General features: G+C 47.0%; 1 protein-coding gene across 1 annotated transcript in view; it reads right to left on the bottom strand.

Moving 5' to 3' along the window:
* Positions 1-10,424: 10,424 nt before the first annotated feature.
* The window catches only part of nfxl1 (nuclear transcription factor, X-box binding-like 1), a 233,424-nt gene continuing 219,301 nt past the window's right edge, over positions 10,425-24,547 (bottom strand). The window contains exons 21-22 of the mRNA XM_070870141.1: positions 21,482-21,535; positions 10,425-12,991 (exon numbers count right to left, since the gene is read on the bottom strand). Coding sequence (XP_070726242.1) covers positions 12,818-12,991; positions 21,482-21,535 — 228 coding nt within the window. The 3' untranslated portion in view covers positions 10,425-12,817. The remainder of the gene's footprint in view (positions 12,992-21,481; positions 21,536-24,547) is intronic.

The following is a 24,547-nucleotide window of genomic DNA, read 5'->3' as shown; positions in this document are numbered from 1 at the left end:
TATAGTAAGGGGAGGAATACCACATCAGTCGTTGTTAGTTGATGACTTTCTAAGCGATCTCTGTATATATTGAATTTGGTATTCTGTGATCAGTCCTGTACCCATATCTCAGTATCTGCCCTGTATCTCACAGCTAACAAGAAAATTAATAACTATCAACAAAATATAGGTCATATTTAAAACATAACACATTTGTTTTCTAATTTGAGAAAATTACTTCAATTAAGATGAGGAAACACACTCAGCAGCTGTTGCCACTCTCTCTGTGCCTGACAGTTAGGAACATAGGGCCCAAGTTTTGGATCCCCGGTAAAATGGCGCACCTCGGAGAGGGCCGCCTAATTTCTAGAACTGAAAAAGCGCCAAATACTTACCTCGCGATTCTCCAATATCTGTAGGCCCGTTTGCAGCTCAGCGCGGCGCAGCAGGAACTGCTGGGGGCGGAGCTACAGCCCTGCGCCAAAAAGAGTGCCGGCAGCTGTGTGTGCGCGCAGTGGAGTGTAGTCTGCGGTGTGCGCAGTAGCTTCTGGCACTCCCAGTGCGTCCTGTCTCCGGGCGACCCTATCCCTGGCCGAAGGGATGTCGCCCCTATCCCGGGTCGAGTGGCCTGCCTGCCCTTACCTCCTCGGCGGCGGGGCACCCACCTGACCAGCACCTCTTCGGTGGCGGGCCCCGCCCGAGCACCTCTTCGGTGGCGGGCCCCGCCCGAGCAGCACCTCTTCGGTGGTGGGCCCCGCCCGAGCACCTCTTCGGCGGTGGGCCCCGCCCGAGCACCTCTTCGGCGGTGGGCCCCGCCCGAGCACCTCTTCGGCGGTGGGCCCCGCCCGAGCACCTCTTCGGTGGTGGGCCCCGCCCGAGCACCTCTTCGTTGGCGAGCCCCGCCCGAGCACCTCTTCGGCGGTGGGCCCCGCCCGAGCACCTCTTCAGCGGTGGGCCCCGCCCGAGCACCTCTTCAGCGGTGGGCCCCGCCCGAGCACCTCTTCAGCGGTAGGCCCCTCCCGAGCACCTCTTCGGAGGTGGGCCCCACCCGAGCACCTTTTCGGTGGCGGGCCCCACCTGAGCACCTCTTCGGTGGCGGGCCCCGCCCGAGCACCTTTTCGGTGGCGGGCCCCACCTGAGCACCTCTTCGGTGGTGGGCCCCACCCGAGCAGCACCTCTTCGGTGGTGGGCCCCACCCGAGCAGCACCTCTTCGGTGGTGGGCCCCACCCGAGCAGCACCTCTTCGGTGGTGGGCCCCACCCGAGCAGCACCTCTTCGGCGGTGGGCCCCGCCCGAGCATCTCTTCGGTGGCGGGCCCCACCTGAGCACCTCTTCGGTGGCGGGCCCCACCCGAGCAGCACCTCTTCGGTGGTGGGCCCCACCCGAGCAGCACCTCTTCGGTGGTGGGCCCCACCCGAGCAGCACCTCTTCGGTGGTGGGCCCCACCCGAGCACCTCTTCGGTGGTGGGCCCCACCCGAGCAGCACCTCTTCGGTGGCGGGCCCCACCCGAGCAGCACCTCTTCGGTGGCAGGGCCCGCCCAACCAGCTTTTTGGCAGACTGTTGGAGAGCTCCCGTTGCTGATGATGATGATATCCCTTAATAACTTTGGTTAACAAAAATCTATGAATCTCAGATTTAAAATTAACAATTAATCTAGCATTAATTGTTGTTTGCAGAAGAGTTCCAAACTTCTACCATCCTTTGTGTATAGAAATGTTTCCTAATTTCAATCTTGAAAGGTCTGGCTCTAATTTTTAGACTATGTCCCCTAGGTCGAGATGCCACAATCATCAGAAATAGTTTCTATCTACTCTATATGTTCCCCTTAATATCTTGAAAACTTTGATCAAATCATCCCATAACCTTCTAAATTCCAGGGAATACAACACTAATTTGTGTAACCTCTTGTCATAATTTAACCCGTGGAGTCCAGATATCATTCTGGTAAAACTATGCTACACTCCCTCCAAGGCCAATATATTCTTCCTAAGGTGTGGTGCCCAGAACTGCTCACAGAACTCCAGCTGTGGTCTAACCAGGGCTTTGTATAGCTGTAGCATAACTTCTACCTGCTTGTATTCAAGTCCTCTAGATATAAAGACTAGCATTCTATTAGCCTTTTTGATTATTTTCTGTACCTGTTCATGACATTTTAATGAACCCTCAAGTCTCTTTGGACATCCACTGGTTTTAGCTTTTCACCATCTAGAAAGTACCCTGTTCTATCCTTTTAAGGTCCAAAATAGATTACCTCACCTTTGCCTACATTGAAATTCATTTGCCACAGTTTTGCCCATTCATTTAATCTATCAATATCCCTTTGTAATTTTATGCTTTCATCTACACTGCCTTTACTACATGTTTGTCTAATCTCTGCAGTTATACAATCTCACACTTCACAGCTGCTACCAGGGAGCCTATACACAACTCGCACTACAGTCTTAAATCATTGGTTATTTCTTAATTCTACCCAAAAAGTCTTCGCTGCCTGCTTACCTCTCATTATATCCTCTCTTATATTAATGACTTGGAAGAAGGGACTGACTGTAACGTAGCCAAGTTTGCTGACGATACAAAGATGGGAGGAAAAGCAATGTGTGAGGACACAAAAAATCTGCAAAAGGGCATAGACAGGCTAAGTGAGTGGCAAATATTTGGCAGATAAGAGTATAATGTTGGAAAGTGTGAGGTCATGCACTTTGACAGAAAAAAAATCAAAGAGCAAGTTATTATTTAAATGGAGAAAGATTGCAAAATGCTGCAGTACAGCGGGACCTGGGGGTACTTGTGCATGAAACACAAAAGGATAGCATGCAGGTACAGCAAGTGATCAGAAAGGCCAATGGAATCTTGGCCTTTATTGCAAAGGGGATGGAGTATAAAAACAGGGAAGTCTTGCTACAGCTATACAGGGTTTGGTGAGGCCACACCTGGAATACTGCATGCAGTTTTGGTTTCCATATTTACGAAAGGACATACTTGCTTTGGAGGCAGTTCAGAGAACATTCACTAGGTTGATTCTGGGGATGAGGGGGTTGACTTATGAGGAAAGGTTGAGTAGGTTGGGCCTCTTCTCATTGGAATTCAGAAGAATGAGAGGTGATCTTATCGAAATGTATAAGATTATGAGGGGGCTTGACAAGGTGGATGCAGAAAGGATGGGGCCAAGTTTCGGCCTGAGTTACTCCTGTTTTTTTGGAGCAACTAGTTTAGAATGGAGTATCTTAGAAATTTGAATTCTCGACATTTAGTTTGCTCCAGTTCTAGTCAGTTAGAACAGTTTCACTTTGGAACAGAATTTTTTTTTCCCAAAAGGGGGCGTGTCCAGCCACTTACGCCTGTTTTCAAAGTTTAGGCAGTGAAAACTTACTCCAAACTAACTTAAAATGGAGTAAGTGAAGATTTTTGTACGTTCGAAAAAACCTTGTCTACACTTTAGAAAATCAGGCGTAGGTTACAAATTAGGCGTAGGGAATGGGGGGGGGGGGTTTAAAGGGAAGTTTACAAACATTAAACACTTCAGTTTTACAAATAAAGAGCCATCATCAATAATAAATGATAAATACATCAATAAATCAACCAATAAATCAATCAAAAAAAATTAATAAAAAATAAATTTAAAAAAAAATCAATAAATAAAACATTTTCTACTTACCGACTGCAGCACTGGGAGTCCTCCAACAGCGTGCTAGGACTGCCCCCCCCCCCCCGAGTGTGTCTCTGTCAGTGTCTCTATCTCTCTGTCTGTGTGTGTATCTCTCACTCTCTGTGTCTGTGTTTCTGACAGCGAGGGGAGAGGGAGAAGGGGGTGGGAGAGAAGGGGGGTGGGGGAAAAGGGGGGTGGCGGAGGAGGGGGATGGGAGGAGGAGAGGAGGGGCGAGGAGGAGAGGGGGAGAAGGGGGGAGGAGGAGAGGGGGAGAAGGGGGGGAGGTGGAGAAGGGTGAGAGGATGGAAGGAGGGAGGGAGGGAAGGCGAGAGGAGGGAGGGGGGGGAAGGGTGAGAGGATGGAAGGAGGGAGGGAGGGAAGGCGAGAGGAGGGAGGGGGGGGAAGGCGAGAGAAGGGAGGGAGGGAAGGTGAGAGGAGGGAGGGAGGGAAGGAGAGAGGAGGGAGGGAGGGAGGGAAGGAGGGGGAAGGGAGAGAAGGAGGTTGAACGGCCGGGCCCAAGACTTCGGGCTGGATTTACAGGTGGGTGGCGTCGGGTCTCGAGGGGGGGGGGGGGTCGCGGAAGTCTGCGGGGGGGGGGGGGTGGGGGGTCGTGGAGGTCTGGGGGGGGGAGGGGTTGGGGGGGGGAAGAGTCGCGGAGGTCCGGGGGGGAGCAGAGGTCGGGTCGCGGAGGTCCGGGGGGGAGCAGAGGTCGAGTCGCGGAGATTCGGGGGAGAGCGGGGGTCCGGTCGGGTGAGAGGAGCCTTATCCACGCAGCCCCAGTGAGGCCATTCGGCCAGGGCTAGGGGCTGCGTGCTTCAGGCCCCTCGCACAGTTTTGGGCGCCTGGAGCTACTGCACATGCGCACCCACTGTAGCGCGCATGTGCAGAGGTCCCGGCACTGTTTTCAGCGCACGGACCTGGCTCCGCCCCCTACAGCTCGTGTTGCGCCGCGCCTAGCTCCAGAGGGCCTGCAGGGAGCCGGAGAATAAATAAGTTTTTTTTAGGCGCACTTTCTGGTGCGAAACACGGGCGTCCAGGTCCGGGCTGCGCCGTTTTAGGCACGGCCCGAAACTTGGGCCCGATGTTTCCATTGATGGGGGAGACTAGAACTAGAGGGCATAATCTTAGAATAAGGGGCCGCCCATTTAAAACTTCTCTCAGAATTTCTTCTCTGAGGGTTGCAAATCTGTGGAATTCGCTGCCTCAGAGAGCTGTGGAAGCTGGGACATTGAATAAGTTTAAGACAGAAATAGACAGTTTCTTAAACGATAAGGGGATAAGGGTTTATGGGGAGCGGAGCTGAGTCCATGATCAGATCAGCCATGATCTTACTGAATGCCGGAGCAGGCTCGAGGGGCCGTATGCCCTACTCCTGCTCCTATTTCTTATGTTCTTATCATTGAAATGTCTTCATCCTTAATCAATAAGGCGACTCCGCCCCCTCTACCAATTTTCCTATCTTTTCTGTTGACCTTAAAACTGGTATATTTAGTTCCCAGTCCTGATCGTCTTGCAGCCATGTCTCAATAATGGCTACCCTCCAAGCTGAATTTGTATTTGCAGTTCAATTAATTTCTTGCGTTTGTATAAAGAACGCTTATTTGGGCCACACACCCTAGCTTGTCCTTTAACTTTAATGTTTTACTCATGTTTCTTATTTTTCTCTCCTGGATTAATCACGCTACATCTTTTAGTTTTCCCTTTACCTGTAATGCCTAAAGCACAATTTCTGACTATTACTCTACTCCCTTCCCTTTGTTTTTGTTTATTATTTATATTATTATTTTCCACCTGAGCCCTCCCTCCACCCATGCCCTCCCATTTACTAGTTTAAAGTCCTTGTGACCATCCTATTTACCCTTTCTGCTAAGACCCTGTTCCCAGACTGGTTCAGGTGGAGCCTGTCCCAACGGTACAGTTCCTTCCTGTCCCAATGCTGGTGCCAGTGCCACATGAGATGGAACCCCTCTTTCCCACACCACCCCTTCATGTTCATCTCCCTAATCTGCTTATTCCATAGCAATTTGTACCGGGAATGGTTGCATAATGGTTTTGTTATTGGACTAGTAATCCAGAGGCCAGGGCAAGTAATCCAGAGACATGGGGGTCGAAATTCAGCCTCCTAATCAGGCGCATTACCGCCGGAATGCAGCGGCCAGGCAGCACAATCGAATGGCCGCCTATTTATTGTCGAATGGCTGCCGCCAGCAAAATTGAGCATGGGGTGGGGGGGGGGGGGAGTTTCTGGCGGTCCCCACTTCTGCCCCGCCCCGCCACTGCCGAGTGGCTTTAAGTGTGTCATCAGTGTGCACACCGCCGGGACCCCCCACCTCCACCAAAATTCAGGCCCAAAAATCTAATGATGGCCGAGCGGCGCCCCCGACTGCTTTTTCTGTCTGTACACCTTGCATTCTGTCTGTGAGCCATGGCTGTATGGCAGCTCCTAGTTCCTGGTACTCCCCAAACAAGACCTCTTGCCTACTTTTCCCTATGCTGTTGGCCCCAACATGGTCAACGACGACTGAATCCTCCCCCTCCCTCTAAAATAACCTTTCAAGCTGGTTTGAGATGTTCCTCACCCTGGCACCAGGTAGGCAACATACCATGTGGGATTATTGATCTTGCTCACAAAGGATGCTATCTGTCCCCCTAATTATTGAATCCCCGACAACTACTACATTGATTCCCCTCCTCGCTCCCTTTGGACAGCCTCCTGCTCCAAAGTGCCATGGTCCACATTCTGGCTGTCCTTCCGACAGTCTTTATCCTTTATCCTCACAGGTAGCAAGTACATTGTACCTGTTGAATAGGATCAGTTTCTGCGCATCCTTGTTTCCTATTTCACCTGGGTTCAACTTACTCTCATCAGTCACACCAACCCCATTCTGAACTTGCACCTCTCTACAAGTTGTGACCTAAGCCTGAAGCAAATTGTGCAGATACTCCTCTCCCTCCCTTATGTGTCAGAGTGTCCTCAACTCACACTCCAGCTCAATGACTCTGAGCCGGAGAAAATTAAGGTGGAGACACCTACTGCAGATGTGTTCGCTGTTTCACTGTCCACAACCTCCCAAATACTGCAGTCCAGACACACAACCTACTTGCCATATCTTTAGTCTAGAAACATAGAAAATAGGTGCAGGAGTAGGCCATTCAGCCCTTTGAGCCTGCACCACCACTCAATATGATCATTGCTGATCATACAACTTCAATACCCCATTCTTGCTTTCTCTCCGTACCCCTTGATCCTTTTAGCCGTAAGGGCCACATCTAACTCCCTTTTGAATATATCTAACGAACTGGCCTCAACAACTTTCTGTGGTAGAGAATTCCACAGGTTCGCAATTCTCTGAGTGAAGAAGTTTCTCCTCATCTCAATCCTAAATGGCTTATCCCTTATCCTTAGACTGTGACCCCTGCTTCTGGACTTCCCTAACATTGGGAACATTCTTCCTGCATTTAACCTGTCCAATCCCGTCAGAATTTTATATGTTTCTATGAAATCCCCTCTCATTCTTCTAAATTACATTGAATATAAGCCTAGTTGATCCAGTCTTTCTTCATATGTCAGTCCTGCCATCCTGGGAATCAGTCTGGTGAACCTTCGCTGCACTCCCTTAATAGCAAGAATGTCCTTCCTCAGATTAGGAGGCAAAACTAACATAATATTCAAGGTGTGGCCTCACCAAGGTCCTGTACAACTGCAATAATATCTAAAAATTTTTTGAACACACTAACTTGTACTAAGCACTAAAACACTGGAAAAATTATATGCTTCTATTTATTAGACATAAACTTAAACTTGTCCCTGATCTGATCCGCAAAAAAATGATTGTACCTCAAAATTATTTTTCTTATACCATAGGGCAGAACATGTATGCTACTGAGTGTTGAATGAACCAACAGGCAGTCTTTAAAGGGAATGCTGGAATCCGCTCCTGAAACATGCAAGTCTTATTATTGTTAAGATTTATGTGGAAGTACCATTAATGCTCCTCCTGATCCCATAACAATCTTCTGGCCTGTCCATGCCCTCCTGACAGAATTGTCTCCTCCCTTTTTAACCTTGATTTACCAGCATGACAACATGGCGCTGGGTTCAGCATTCGCAGCTTGTGTGTATTTTGCAATTGAAAATGGTGCGGGTCTCTCGCTACTGTGATTGGATGAACGGTGCGATTTCTCTGCCCACCCAGTCTACACACTACATGGAAATTAGCTCCACACACTTACTGCTTAAACCACAGTCTAAAAAAAAACACAATATAAACTTTATTTGAATAATGTTTTTAAATTTTGTCCTCCAACTTTAAAGTTTTGAAAGCAATTGAGTAGAGGCTGCTGGAGACTAAAGAAAACTATCCCTCAATACAGACTGCACTACATCCTGGGAAATTAGGTACATTACACATGTTTACCTGCATGCACCTCAGAGTCACAGTTCTGGGCAGAAATATGAAGGTCAAGTCCATGCAGCAAAACTGCCCTCCTCAAAATCACAATCTGTGACCTTATTATCGCTCCTCTTCTTCATTCTCCCTGCAACCTTTGACATGGCCAGCCACATCGTTCTACAACACCGTTCCTTCGTGATCCAGCTCAGTAGGATTGCCCTCCCTTGATTCTACTCTTACCTATCCAATTGTAGCCATAGCATTTCTGCTCCTACACTGTTACCTCAGGAGTCCACCAAGGATCTACCCTTGGCATCCTCCTCCTCTTCATTATCACCTACATTGGACCTTTGGTTACAACATCCACGATTTTTGAGCGATAAGGGAATAAAGGGTTATGGGGAGCGAGCAGAGAAGTGGAGTTAAGTCCATGATCAGATCAACCATGATCTTATTAAATGATGGAGCAGGCTCGAGGGGCCAGGTGGCCTACTTCTGCTCCTATTTCTTATGTTCTTATGGGTTCAGCTTCCACCTGTATAATGAAGACACCCAGCTGTGTGTCTCCGCCACCTCTTTTGATCCCTCCACTGCCCCGTGTTGTCCAACTGCTTTACAATATCCATTTATGAGCCACAATTTCATCCAGTTATACATTGGCAAGACTGAAACCGTCGCTACGGTCCCAATGACAAACTCCGTACCCTTATCACCAATTCCGTCCCCTCCCTCGCCAATGAACCAGACTGCTTACAACCTCAGTATCATATCCTATCCCAAGCTGAGCCCAACATCATAGAGACCCCCTACTTCCAGCTGCGTATCATCCACCTCCTTCTGAAAATTTGATTTTCTGTAGCCACATCATAATCATAAGAGCCAGAAAAAAAAACTGAGTTTGGGGGAGGGGCTATAATGACCAATCAATGGAATTGCTGTAATGGCTTGGGTCTGTGCTAATCCTGTAGCAGGGGAAGATCATGCAAGTCAGAGAAGGTGAAGTCAAAACATCAAAGCCCCTAATCAATCTTTTCCAGCATTTCTGAGCATTGTATCATCAGGAATCATTGTTTTTCCAGAGTTGGTATTTATGGCTCCAGTAGATAGGCGAATCATATAACTCAAACTCTGGTTCAGCACTGGCACTTATATGTTGGCTGGTGCTAGAAGAGTTATTTAAAATGGTCTTGAATATGTAGTCAATAGGCAGAGGAAACGTTACAAGGACACCCTCAAAGCCTCCCTGATAAAGTCAACATCTCCACCGACACCTGGGAGTCTCTGGCCAAAGATCATCCTTAGTGGAGGAAGTGCATCCGGGAGGGTACTGAACACCTCGAGGCTCATCGCTGAGAGCATGCAGAAATCAAGCGCAGGCAGCGGAAAGAGCATGCGGCAAACCTGCCCCACCCACCCCTTCCCTCAACGACTATCTGTCCCACCTGTGACAGAAACTGTGGTTCTTGTATTGGACTATTCAGCCACCTAAGGACTCATTTTTAGAATGGACTACCTATGATGATGATGAGACCAGAGACTATTTCAAAATGATGCAGTCTAATCTAAAGCATTTCCTTCCAGTGAATTCAACACTCATATGGATCCTACTCCTTAGATTGCGACAGAAAAATATGCTGTGATGAGTAAATAACAAACATTTCTCATCATTGCTGGAGGATAGACATATTTTGGGAGAGAAATTGCATCATGCCTTGTTTGGGGTGATAACTTTTGCGGTAGCGCAAAAGTATCGGTGGGCACTACGTGAGGGACTCCAACGCGAACTACCGGTTTAGCGTTCCAGGAAGGAAGTGGAGTACTTAATCAAGCGTTACCTTAGAGTGCCACCGGGGTGATGTGCAGCACGATGACCGCCGCTGCAAACCTCGACGGGAATTTCGCAGGCATCGGTACTGTCGCCACGCCCGGTCGCAAAATCGGTAGTGCCCCAGGAGACGCTAACGGGTGGCGAATTTCTAGCCCGTTGAATTTTGGTGCTGTTGTCGACTGAATTACCCCCATTAATCAACTTGGAAAGTGAAAATAAAAATGTGTTCCAATTCTAGAAATTAAAAACTCAATAAGGCTTACAAATGAAGTTTACAAATCTTGACAAACATTCACAAAATCCTTCTCATTCAACCAGTTTTCATCCAAATAGTGGGAAACCTACTGGAACACTTAAAGATACAAATTTATGTGAAAAAAGCAATGTAAAATGGATTTTAAAACTTGCTTTTAAAAAAAAATGTTAACAGAATGATGTATTGCTATGAGCAGATGAAAACACACACACACACACACTTGTTTTTGTCTGACAGCTTATTTAACTATACATGGAAATTCATTGAGTGAGAAAGAATCTTTACACTTCTTTTCAAGTTCTAGATGAGTTCAGTTTTATTTTAGAGAACAGAAATTACTCAATACAGCATAAAGAATTACCAACATAAATCAAACACAATCATTTATTAAATCATAGATCAAGAAAACTAATGTAACATTCAGCACAATGCATAGATAAATTCCAGTTCAGGGCAACATACAACATGGCTCACAATGCAAACTATTTGTATTATCCTGCATTAAATGCCTGCAATGCCTTGTGAATATATTGTTTTGAGTTGATCAATAATTTTCCATAGAAATGAACCTACAGAATGTTCAATGGTCAGTTGGCTTTCAGACAGTTCTGAATTATTTTAAAATACTGGTATATTTAAATAGCTGATTGCAAATTAAATACAACTACAGGTTGAACCGCTCTAATGCGGCACCCTCGGAACCTAGCCTGAGCCGGACCAGAGAATTTGCTAGACCACGGGAGGTCAGCATTTCGGGCCCAGCTTCGGCACCTAGGTCAGCCCGGAGGCGGCGGGGAGAGGAGGAGCGGCCGGCCCCAGAACGCAGCACGCTGGCCTCAGAGGGAGCCATGTATGGAACAGGAGGCCGGGGCTATAGTGACCGGTACAGGGACAGAGGCAGAGCCTTGCTCGGGGAAGTGCTTTATCACCTCCCCCTCCTCCCCATCCCCCATTTTGATGATCAGCGACTGATGGATCCAGACATTAGAAATGTCTCTATGGCCGTGAGCTAGACTCACTGCCCGCACGGCGGGGCCACAGCGGTGAGCAGCAACAGCCGGTTGGATGACCCCGTGCTCACACTCTCTCACATTGCCCGAAGGTCCTTCGTCTGCTTCAAAATGGTGAGGACCGGCTTCTTGAAAATGAAGACCTTGGCATTCGAAAACCCTGAGAGTGTTCCAATCTGGGTGGTGATGGACAAGCTTCCGGCCTTCAAGAGATTCGCAGTGAACGAAAGGGAATTTGTGGTGGAGGTAAGGCCGTGTCAGCTCACTTTGCCCAGTGGGCCCCGATCTTAATTTGCAAACTGCGGGGTTAAGTATGTGGAGTTACTGTGCTGATCTCTTGACTTCTTGGGTCAACATGTGCAGTGCATCTGGGACACCCACCCCACTGCAGGTTTAAAAAGTAGACCACTACTCCTCTGAGGCCGGGTCGGTGCGCTGCGTCTGGGGTCAGCCACTCCTTCTCTCCCCGCTGCCTCCGGGCTGACCGAGGCACCAAAGCTGGGCCTGAAATGCAGCCAGCCCCAGGACGCAGTACGCCGACCCAGCCTCTGACAGAGCACCAGAGGCGGCGGGGAAAGGAGGAGCGGCCGGCCCCAGAAAACAGCATTTTATCGATTAGGCATGTAACATTCTTGCAGTATGCCAGCTGACCTTACCGGGTACTGCTGACAACGCTGCTGTCAATGACCCGGCCATGTTTTGCGCATGCGCCCCCCCAGCCGGGAATGATGCCGGACCAGGCAGGTTGGCGGACCAAAGAGTGCCAAATTTGAGGTTCAACCTGTACTGGTTTCTTTCTGTCAAAAGATAAAATATATATTTGGATGGCGAAAAGAACGGGTTATATCAGTCAACTCTCCATGATAAATATAATAGGGAAACAGGAAAATTCAGTGACTTAAATTTAAAATGAGTGCAGGCTTAAAATTTACCACTATGTGTTATGTCATTAGTGATGTCTCAATGCTCGCTACTTTTCAATTTGTTGATGTGTTTTGAACATTTACAGTGCTATGCAAAGTGCACAAAAAAATCCCATCGACAAGCATTATTCTTTTGATCTCAAACAGCAACGGATTATTTGATGGCAATTTACAACATTCCAGTGCGCTAGGGTCAACTATGCTACCTCTACTGGTTCACATGGCAGACTTAAACTCAGCTTGTGCTGGCTTACTACTTTCACTGAACTGTCAATTAATAGACTACGGGTGAAAAATTAAAAGATCTAGATAGGCTGAAAAGCAAAGCAATTTGCATATTTTAAACTGGTCATATTTAACCCAAGTTCTCACAGAAGGAAATAAAATTTCATAACAATTATAAAGCAATCTACATAAGCTGTTTTCCCAAGATAAAATTATATGTATGAAATAGGATTATCTACAGTGATATCTTTTGATAAATGTCTCAATGAGATATCACCCTTGCATGCCTAAATACACACAAAATGTGTTGCCTGAGTTTTCATACAATATTATATACACATGAAAGTTAATGGTGGTTTGTCACATGCGTAAATCATTTCCAGCATTATTTTTGATGGCATTTGTAAACCTTTATAGGCTGGAGGCAATCTTAACAAAAGAAACCTTCAATTGTGGAATTCATCCGAGTGTAAGTAAAATTTTAAAAAAGGTACTTGAACAGATATGTTTTTTGTTTCTAATTAATTTTGACCATACCATAGTTTCCTATCTCTTCAATTGAGTTGTAGTAGGTAAAAGGTAACCATTGCCAGAATAATTCCACAGACAGGGATTATCAGGTATTTCTTGGATTTCTGCCAAGCAGTTTCTTTGGTCTCCACTGTGTCCCGTCTCTTGTTTTTCTTACGCCGACCTTTTAGTCTTTTTTCAAAGGCTTCCAATTCCACCTGGATAAAATGCCAGACAAATCAAGTTTAGTTCATGAACATCTGTGGGGAACATGTAAGAGTAAAATACAAATTGAAGTAACTCTGCCAATTGTTATGAAGTAAAGGCACTCTCTCACGCCCCCCTCCCCTCCCCCCAGGTCTCTCTCTCGCCGCCCCCCCCCCCCCCCAGTCTCTCTCCTCTCCCACCCCCCCCCCCATCTCCCTTTTTCTCTCCTCCCACCGCCAATCTCTCTCTTCTGCCCCCGTCTCTCTCTTCCCCCCCCCCATCTCTCTCTCTTCCTCCCTCCCGAGTCTCTCTCCTCCCCCCCCCCCGTGTCTCTTCCCCCGCCAGTCTCCCTCCCCCCCATCCCCCAGTCTCTCTCCTCCCCCCCACCCCCAGTTCCCCCCCCCCCCCCCAAGTCTCTCTCCTCCCCCCCCACCCCCAGTCTCTCCTCTCCCCCCGCCACCCCCAGTCTCCCCTCTCCCCCTGCCACCCCCAGTCTCCCCTCTCCCCCCGCCACCCCCAGTCTCCCCTCTCCCCCCCCCACCCTCCCTCTCCCCCACCCACCCCCAGTCTCTCTCCTCCCCCCCAACCCCCAGTCTCTCTCCTCCCCCCCAACCCCCAGTCTCTCTCCTCCCCCCCAACCCCCAGTCTCTCTCCTCCTCCCCCCCAACCCCCAGTCTCTCTCCTCCTCCCCCCCAACCCCCAGTCTCTCTCCTCCTCCCCCCCAACCCCCAGTCTCTCTCCTCCTCCCCCCCAACCCCCAGTCTCTCTCCTCCTCCCCCCCAACCCCCAGTCTCTCTCCTCCTCCCCCCCCAACCCCCAGTCTCTCTCCTCCTCCCCCCCAACCCCCAGTCTCTCTCCTCCCCCCCCACAACCCCCAGTCTCTCTCCTCCCCCCCACAACCCCCAGTCTCTCTCCTCCCCCCCACAACCCCCAGTCTCTCTCCTCCCCCCCAACCCCCAGTCTCTCTCCTCCCTCCCCCCACCCCCCAGTCTCTCTCCTCCCTCCCCCCACCCCCCAGTCTCTCTCCTCCCCCCCACAACCCCCCAGTCTCTCTCCTCCCCCCCACAACCCCCAGTCTCTCTCCTCCCCCCCACCTCCCCCAGTCTCTCTCTTCCCCCCACCTCCCCCAGTCTCTCTCTTCCCCCCCACCTCCCCCAGTCTCTCTCTTCCTCCCCACCTCCCCCAGTCTCTCTCTTCCTCCCCACCTCCCCCAGTCTCTCTCTTCCTCCCCACCTCCCCCAGTCTCTCTCCTCCCCCCCCAACCCCCAGTCTCTCTCCTCCCCCCCACCTCCCCCAGTCTCTCTCCTCCCCCCCACCTCCCCCAGTCTCTCTCCTCCCCCCCCACAGTCTCTCTCCTCCCCCCCCACCTCCCCCGGTCTCTCTCCTCCCCCCCCACCACCCCCAGTCTCTCTCCTCCCCCCACCTCCCCCAGTCTCTCTCCTCCTCCCCCCCAGTCTCTCTCCTCCTCCTCCCCACCTCCCCCAGTCTCTCTCCTCCTCCCCCCACCCCCCCCAGTCTCTCCCCTCCCCCCCCCACCCCCCCCAGTCTCTCCCCTCCCCCCCACCACCCCCCCCAGTCTCTCTCCTCCCCCCCAGTCTCTTTCCTCCCTCCCACCCTCTCTCCTCCCTCCCACCCCCCCCCCCCGTCTCTCTCCTCTCTCCCACTTCCCACCCCCAGTCTCTCTCCTCCCCCCCCCATCTCCCCCAGTCTCTCTCCTCCCCCCCCACCTCCCCCAGTCTCTCTCCTCCCCCCCCCACCTCCCCCAGTCTCTCTCTTCCTCCCCACCTCCCCCAGTCTCTCTCTTCCCCCCCCACCTCCCCCAGTCTCTCTCTTCCCCCCCACCTCCCCCAGTCTCTCTCTTCCCCCCCACCTCCCCCAGTCTCTCTCCTCCTCCCCCCCAGTCTCTCTCCTCCTCCTCCCCACCTCCCCCAGTCTCTCTCCTCCTCCCCCCCACCCCCCCCAGTCTCTCCCCTCCCCCCCACCCCCCCAGTATCTCCCCTCCCCCCCAGTCTCTCCCCTCCCCCCCACCACCCCCCCCAGTCTCTCTCCTCCCCCCCAGTCTCTTTCCTCCCTCCCACCCCCCACCCTCTCTCCTCCCTCCCACCCCCCCCGTCTCTCTCCTCTCCCCCACTCCCCACCCCCAGTCTCTCTCCTCCCTCCTCCCTCCCCCCCCCAGTCTCTCTCCTCCCCCCCACCCCCAGTCTCTCTCCTCCCCCCCACCACCCCCAGTCTCTCTCTTTTCCCCTCCCCCTGCTGCCCCAGTCTTCTACATAAACCAGAAAATCCCAGGTTCATCTCTGGTTTTGCCAATTTAGTTGAGCTCACTTGGGACAATATAAATGGCATCAATATCCTTAGACTTCAGAGACAGGGGGGAAAGAAAAGTCAGCCCAAGGTTTCAGCTCCTGATAGTTGCCCAATGATCCTTACTGGAATGTGTGCATGTGAATATGCAGACAATGGGTGAGAACAGGATTAGGCTTGGCAGTTATGCCTTCAAGAGTGAAATAGTTTGCTGACACTCTGTCTAAGCTCTTGCATGAAGAATGGTCACTTGGGTAAGGTAATGTCGGGTTTTGTGGAACTGTAATCAAACAGGAGTTTTTGTCTTTAGGACAGGAGTGGTAAAAACGGAATAAAGTGGGGGGAAAAAAACAAAGCCCAATGCTCCCTCTCTTTTGAATCACTAGTTATTAACATTTAAAAAGTGATTTGGTTCTTTTACTTTGCCACAGAAGAATCATAGCTGAACACATAACTGAAATCACCGAAACAAGATGCGACTAACATTAAAATCGTCCAATGGTAACTTTGTCCTAATCTATGTGCATCATTTATTTTGTAAGTAATGGGAGCAGAAAAAGGAAGAGTTTGCAATTTCTTTTTTTATCACTGATCATTCACAGAAACTGTAAATGTCAATGACATTACTGTGACTGGTTTACAAGGCAACTGTTTAGGAACTCAAATACAGGGTCACAGATAAACATGGAAGTACAGCTAATGTTCAGACATCATATTTAGTGCAGTCTCTTCACTGGAAATGTGAACTAAAGACAGAAATGTGGAAGCATAATACTTTTGCCAAACAACTAAAAATTGTTCATCAGCAGAATGTGAAGAACATCTGAATTTTCACTCCCTGCAAGCGCCAGTTGTGGGAATTACACTCCCTTTTTGGTTGTTTTTCTTAATTTATGGGAGCCGTCACACTAATTGCTTTGCACAAATTAGTGCTATTTTTGCTGAACAGTGTTACAGACAAGTGACACATTAAAGCCTGGAAAAAGCAAAAGCATTTAAAGTAAGTTTCATTATATATTAAAGTAGGCTAAAAGGTCAGAGGATTTCCAAATCTTAGTAAATAACGCTGGGTTGGAAAATTATTGAACTGCTCCAAGTTAGCTTTGACAGTTTTTTTGCTCATTGCTGTAAAATGTATATGCAATCTTTCACTTTAGCCTGTGTAATTAAATCACGCTGGATTGCATAAAAAGAAAGCACTTGTACTGTACAGATTGACTCACATTCACAGGATGTCCCAAAGTGCTGTACATTCAATGAAGTACTTCTGATGTCTAGACAAATGGGACAACCAATTTTTGCTCAGTAAGATCCCACAAACCGCAAAAAAACGCAAATCTGTTTTTGGTGGTGCTGGTTGAGAAAGTAATGTTGGCCAGGAAACCAGGAGAAAATCATGCTATTCTTCAAGTAGTGAGTCTGGATCTTTTACATTCACTCAAACAGGCAGACAGGGCCTCAATTTAATGCCTCACCCAATACAGCACTCCCTTAATACTCATTAAAGTGTCGACCTAGCTTATGTGCTATAGTCCTGAATGGGGGTTGAGCACACAACCTTCTAATTCTGAGGCAATCAAATATTTAATTGCCAGGTTTCTTTTGGTAAAAATAACAAATCTGGCTAAAATAAATCCTCACGTGATATTCGGTGGAAAAGTAAAATCTATCTCTGACCAAATCATTTATGGCAGATGGCCCGCTTGGTAGTTATTTAAACCACCACATTGTCAGAAATCACGAGTGTAGAAATTCTACTTCTGTGTTTGCCAGTCCGTGGTTTCCACCCATTCAATAATCAGAATGGCTATCCATGCCACTTGGCAAGAGATGAGACACAAAAATGGAAGCATCCAACCAGCCCGTGTCGACCTTTCTTACACTGCTGAGTGAGATAGATCTTCCACAGAAAAGCAATGGTCAGCGCAAATCTTATGCAAAAAGACCAGAATTTTCCTTGACCAACAAAGGAAGTCCTTTTACATGATAAATCTTACGAACATATGAAAATGATGGACAGAAAAAAAAAAATCAGGTAGTCCATCAAACCTGCCAATATGGTCATGATGCATCAGCATCATGATCCACAATCTCCCAGGCCCATCAGCAGCAATGTAATATCCTGAGGGGCAAAAAGAGAGATAAACCCCTCGGCTAATTCAGGGGAATAAAATCTGGGAAATTTCTCTCCAACTCTTGAAGGTGATGAAAGTTCCAGAAGATCACTGTGACCATAAGGCACATTGCCCAAAACTCCACCTATCTTTTGTATGATACACCCTCTAGATGCTCCCCTTTGAACACCAGTAGCGAATCCGCATTCATTGTAAGAGAACACAAGAACATAAGAAATAGGAGCAGGAGTAGGCCATTTGGCACCTTGAGCCTGCTCCGCCATTCAATAAGATCGCGGCTGATCTGATCTTGGCCTCAGCTCCACTTCCCTGTCCACTCCCCATAAGCCTGGACTCTTTTATCATTCAAAAATCAGTCTATCACCACCTTAAATATATTTAATGACCCAGCCTCCACAGCTCTCTGGGGTAGAGAATTTCAAAGATTCACGACCCTCAGAAGAAATTCCTCCTCATCTCAGTTTTAAATGGCGGCAGCTTATTCTGAAACTATGCCCCCAAGTTCGAGATTTCCCTACAAGGGGAAACATCACATTTTCCCACATTATACTCCATCTGCCAAATTTTTCCCCACTTAGTCTATCCAAATCTCTTTGCGTCCTCCACACAACTTGCTTTCCCACCTATCTTTGTATCATCTGCAAATTTGGCTACATAACAATTGGTCCCTTCATCCAAGTCATTAATATAGATTGTAAATAGTTGAGGCCCCAGCATCTGTGGCATCCTACTAGTTACAGTTTGCCAACCTGAAAATGACCCATTTATCCCGACTCTGTATTCTGTTAGCTAGCCAATCCTCTATCCATATATTACCACCAACCCCGTGAGCTCTTATCTTGTGCAGTAATCTTTTAAGTGGCACCTTATCAAATGCCTTCTGGAAATCCAAATACATAACATCTAACTGGTTCTCCTTTATCCACCCTGCTCGTTACATCCTCAAAGAACTCCAGCAAATTTGTCAAACATGATTTCCCTTTCATGAAATCATGCTGACTCTGCTTGACTATTATGATCTTCTAAATATCAACAGAGCTGGCAACATGTTCCAAAGGTCGATGATCCATTGTTAAAAGAAAAGCCGCCTGACATCTAACCTAGATATCCATGCCCCTGATTTTCCGTAACTTATTTAACTCACATAATGTACCCACATGGACACAGTTAAGTGTCAAATTTCCCCTGAAGTCTATGCTTTTCTGGAGTAAAAAGGCTAACTCTCAGTCTATCCTGGTAATTGTGTTTTTGGTACGACCTCACAAACGCACAGGCTCTAAGATGGCTGATAACTTTAGGAAGCCCGTCATGTGACTTGTTCCCTCTTTACTGTTGTAAACAGCAATGGCTGCAATGTCACAGGAAACCATCATAGGCAGTCCCTCGAAATCGAGGAAGACTTGCTTCCACTCCAAAAATGAATTCTTAGGTGACTGAACAGTCCAATACGGGAATTAGTCTCGGTCACAGGTGGGACAGACAGTTGTTGAAGGAAAGGGTGGGTGGGACTGGTTTGCTGCATGCTCCTTCTGCTGCCTGCACTTGGCTTCTGCAAGCTCTCGGCGTCTAGACTCGAGGTGCTCAGCGCCCTCCTGGATGCACTTCTTCCACTTAGGGCAGTCTTTGGCCAGGGACTCCCAGGTGTCGGTGAGGATGTTGCACTTTATCAAGGAGGCTTTGAGGGTGTCCTTGAAACGTTTCCTCTGCCCACCTTGGGCCCGCCTGCCGTGTAGGTGTTCCGAGCAGAGCGCTTGTTTTGGGAGTCCTGTGTCAGGCATGCGAACAATGTGACCCACCCAGCGGAGCTGGTTGATTGTGGTCAGTGCCTCAATGCTGGGGATGTTGGCCTGGTCAAGGACGCTAACGTTGGTACATCCGTCCTCCCAGGAGATTTGCAGGATTTTGCGGAGACATCATTGGTGGTATTTTTCCAGCGATTTGTGGTGTCTGCTGTATATGGTCCACGTCTCTGAGCCATACAGGAGGGCGGGTATCACTACAGCCCTGTACACCACCATGAGCTTGGTGGCAGATTTGAGGTCCTGACCTTCAAACACTCTTTTCCTCAGGCAGCCAAAGGCTGCGCTGGCACACTGGAGGCGGTGTTGAATCTCGTCGTCGACGTCTGTCCTTGCAGATAATAGGCTCCCGAGGTATGGAAAGTGGTCCATCTTGTCCACAGTAGTCCAGTGCGTGGAGCTATATATATTACAGTAATTAAGAGCCTTCAAGGTATGCATCAACCTAGTGGCTTCTCTGAACCTTTTGTAGGGCCTATATATCACCTACCATGTGAGCTGACCAAACTGGACACAATATTTAGATGGCTTAACCAACATCTTTTACAAAGACAGTATAGTGCTTCTTGTTTTATATTGGATTACCCTAGCTATCCATCCCAATATTCTATTTGCTTTTGCTATAGCCTCACGGCACTGGTCATGAACCTTGAGATTCATGTACTATAACACCTAGGTCTTTTTCTTACTTAACAGTATTTAGTTGGTAACCCTGAATCATATACACATGCAATCAGGTCTATCCACATGCACAGCAGTATATTCATCTATATTAAGTGACATCTGCCAGATACAGGCCCATTCCCCCATTGCATCTGGATCTGATTGTAGTCATTTTATCTCATCTAAGGTCCTAGCACGCTCAAAATCTTATGTCATCTGCAGTCATAAAGAGTATCTCTAAATGATCCCTAGTTCAAGCTAACGTGCTTATAATTTCCCAGTTCTGACTTGTTCTTTATGAATATTGGCACCTTAATACATGAACTATAAAGTACAAAAATAAATATAAATACTAATAAAAATCCCAGGGGTGGCCACAAACACAACCCTGTCATACTAAGCCAGAAGAAATACCACAAACTATATTTGCCTAATAGGACTAAAAGCAAATATAAAGCACACACAATATCTACTTCATAATATGAGATAATAGAGTAGAAACATTTTGATAAAGTAAAGTATATGCAGTGTAGCATGATAATTAGATAAAAGGAACCCAGTTCTAATACCTGTAATGAGAATATGCAACTCAGTAAAAAAAAAGGGTTTCTCATCTTCTCCAAGAGCTAAACATTCTTTGAACAGCACAAAAACCACCCCCTCACCCATGTGACTGATAACAGGACTCTTGCCTCCCTCAAACTCAATACAACTCTGTCCTGTCAAGTAGCATCGGATGAAACAGGCAAGAAAGTCAATTCACCGCCAATCCATCAAAAAGAACAGTACTACAAGACAATCCTATAAAAAAAGAAAAATTAACTTCTCACTGCAGTGAACCATTAGAACAGTCCAACAAATGTGTTTTTTAAAAACACTTCCTCTTCATTAGTTTTAAGGATTCTTTCTTAAAGTTAAAACACCTTAGGAACTTCAGGCTAGATTTTCCGGTGATGTCCGCTTTTGTTTTCGCCCCAGAGGGGCGGCAATGAGCTCTTCTGGTTGGGCAGTCAGCCTCCAGTGCCCCACGGGGGTCTTCGGGGCCGGTTTTGTGGGCGCGCAGAGCAGTACCGCCCGGAAGAGTTGAGCAGGTGTGCAACGTCCCTGGTTGTGACACTGGCTCACTTTTAGACACCCGCCCGACCCGTATGCCCTGCAGCACGCCTTGCTGGGGCTGCCTGTGAAACCAGGTGGTCAACCTATACCGACTGCAGTGAGGTAAATAATGTCCACCTCAGTGTGTGTTTGTTTTTTTCTTTTCTTTTTGCGTTTTATGTTGTGGTAGATTGGGAATGTTTTTGTTGGGTTTTTTCAAGTTTTATTTTCTCCCCATGGTGGCTCTTTAGCTCAGGATTTTCCCATGCTCAGCCAGCCTAGTGCCCTAAGAGAGGTGTAAAACGCCTCCGTTAGCACTCCGCCCCACACTCTGGGCCCAGCTGCCCAATCTTGACGACTGAAGCGCAAACTGTTCCCAGGCACAAACTTTGCCACCCCGCCGCCATTACCACCCTGAAAGCAGCAAAGCTGAAAATCCATCCATTGATCCATATCTTATTATTTTAAAGTTTAGATATTCTCAGTCAGTTTCTAGGCTACTTACCTGTTGTTTTAGTCTCTCTTTTTCAAGGACTGCTTTTTCTTCAGCTTCTTTCATCTGAAGAAACAGTTAAAAAACATAATTCTCTGGCCCAGAGATAAATTAAACTCTGATATTCATATAACTTTTGTATTATTAAAGGATGCAGTATTTTAAGAAGGTTGTCTCTATCTACATTTTAAAACCAATCATATACATTTTTGGTTAAATTATCTTCTACACTATTACAATAATTGAATATATTTTCTAAAAAGCAAAATAAGTACTTATTTCTATTATTTAATTATCGTTTGTATTTTTGTCCTTGAAACCCGCAGTGCCTACTCCTGCAGGATCATCTGTATTCTGGATCAGAAGTGATCATATTTATTGGTTATATCCTTTGTGAAATAGACTGCAGTCAGTACAATTTCAAAATTACTCTGCAAAATTACTGGGGTGGAAATTCGTTCGCAGGTAATTTTATCGGCGTGAAAAAGTTTCCACCATACGCCCAGAAATTTGTCACATTCTGGCGAAGACCTGACAGGGGTGCTAAATCAGACGTTGCACACCAGAGCTTGGTGGGGGGGACGCTAATGAAAATGCCGGCGCTAAATTTAGCCAAGTCATTGCGCATGCACCGAATTCCAATTCAGATCCCGATTCCAGGAAAAGCCGAGTGATGCACCCATTAAAGTTTTCAAAATCAGTTTTTCTTAAGGTGAATTCTTATTTCTGTCTGCCGCTACAAATTCAGAAGCTCACCGCCGTGCTGTGTGTAAATGTTGCACTGACTGTGACCTCCAACGAAAGCCACCAGTTAACAACTCTGCAAGTTTGTACCGACTGTTTTTCCAGATTTTGTACTTGGTGGCCACTAAATGAGGTGGCCGCACCTAATTTTCCGACTGGGCAGCAAGTGTGGGCGTTGCACCAGGAATACGTCATGATCGGAGTGATTATCAGCAGCCAGGTGCTACTGTTTTGCGCCCCCGATGAGCCTCTAATGAATTTTCTGTCGGGGCGCTAAACGCTGCATTCCCGGTCGGTAATCTCTTACGCTCCCATTTACGCCCCCTCTGGCCGCTAACTGAGGCGTTAGGCAACCGAAAATCCAGCCCACTGTATTTTAATTTTAATGAACCACTAGTCAATATTAAAATGTACACAATTTTTACATTTTCATTGCCCAAATGGGTTAGTTTTTTTTTATAAAGATGTGGCCTTCATAAGGCACACAATTACTCATCTAGTTTGAACAAGTTGAAAGAGAAAATCCAAATTGTTGCTACCATTCATAATAGTTATTTGAGAGACTCTCATATTAAAAGGAGTTAAATAAAATTGGAGGAGATCCATGAAATATCCAAGCCAACTTTAGTTAACATATGCTTTACACTGGAAGTTCACTGTGTGGTTCCACATGTAACCCAATACAATTCTTGGGCCTCACAAAGTTAAAATGCTGAAACAGTAGCTTAGTAATGGCAAAAAGATTACAAATTCCACACCCAGGTTTAGACTAATATTACTAGTTGTTCAATTAGAGAGTAATTAGCTTATGATTTTCCATTTCCTATCAAAAGCTATGTTCTTGCTGTTTTTCCAATCACTAAGTTGTCAATTTCAGGGAAGTTTTAAATCAGAAACAAACTAATGTTCCTATGTACTGCTGGCAATTCAGTTGGGGAATCCTCATCATCAGAAAATTAAGATTTCAGCAACAAAGTTTAAAATCTAAAAATTGAATTTATTACAATTAACAAATTTGGATTTCTGATTTTATGGCGATTTGTACTTGCAGCGTTTAAGCTTTTTCTAGTATACAAAAGTTAATTAAAAAAATCAACTGTAATGATTGATCTAATGGGTGTATTTATGACTTTTTCTACTGAATGTTCATTGGTATCTCTAAACTAATCACCCCAGAAAGGCACTATAAAACCTGAGGCACGTGTCACAAATTCAGGCACTGCAAGTGTGGCAAGCCATTTATTAAAAAAGTAGTATGACTTACAATATTCAGAAATAAAAGATATACAAAACATGATCAAGACAACACTGAAAATATGGATCAAGATGTTAACTTTTACAATGCACCATTAGTTACTGTCATTTTAAGATAAATTTAAACTATTAAGTTTCCCAAAATGTAGATAATATGGTTGCTCAACTTTTTTAAACAATTAATAAAAAATAATTTTATCAACTTGAGACTGCAGCAGATAACAAGTACTTAGAAAGCATAGGAGGCCACATACTTGTGCAAGCTTTCTGAAATTATTCTAAATACTTGTTACTCATCCCATTCCTCTGCCGTTTTCACATACCCTTTTAATTTTTTTCTTTTTCAAATAGTTATTCACTTCTTTCTTAAAAGCTATATGGATTTTGCTTCTGCGACTGTTTCTAGTAGAGCATACAACCCGGAGTAAACAAATTACAAGCAATTTGATAAGTCTTATACACACACACACACAAACTATGGAAGCTTAATTTGTTGAATGCAATACAGGTTGAACCTCTCTTATCTGGGACTCCCTTATCCGGCATCACACTTCGTCCGAAACATTCCTGGCCGCCGGGTGGCGCATGCGCAGAACGCGGCCCGTCAAAATCCTACTCACCAATATAACCTTTCTCCTCGATTGGCTGCCTTCTCCTTGTTGCCCTGCTGGAACTCCTGCAGCCACAGCCCTTGGGCCAGCTGCGCCTCCCCACAGCACTCCCTCTTGGGGGTTTGGCCGACTCTTTGGGGCCCGCCGACTCTTCGGGACCCTCTGCACACTGATTGGCTGACTGACTCGTTCCAGCCAATTGGCGCACACACACTGACCGCAGCAGCACCCCAGCCCAGCACTTAAAGGCGCAGTCCACTCAAACACGTGACCTCACCTCATCCGGCAAAATCCCTCATTCGGAACAAGCCAGGTCCCAAGGGTGCTGGATAAGGGAGGTTCAACCTGTATACTCATTGCAACAGTTTTCCAGGAGATTTCATTTGTTTGCAAAATCTATTTTGGAACACGTTCCTTGTACCCACTCTTAAGCAAAGCTGAGAGAGTATAATGTAACAAGGCAAGAGAC

This window comes from Pristiophorus japonicus, chromosome 2, assembly GCF_044704955.1.
Source record: "Pristiophorus japonicus isolate sPriJap1 chromosome 2, sPriJap1.hap1, whole genome shotgun sequence".
In the NCBI taxonomy this organism is placed as follows: Eukaryota; Metazoa; Chordata; class Chondrichthyes; family Pristiophoridae; genus Pristiophorus; species Pristiophorus japonicus.
Note: the sequence above shows the minus strand (reverse complement) of the source record. Positions and strands in the feature narration are given on the sequence as shown.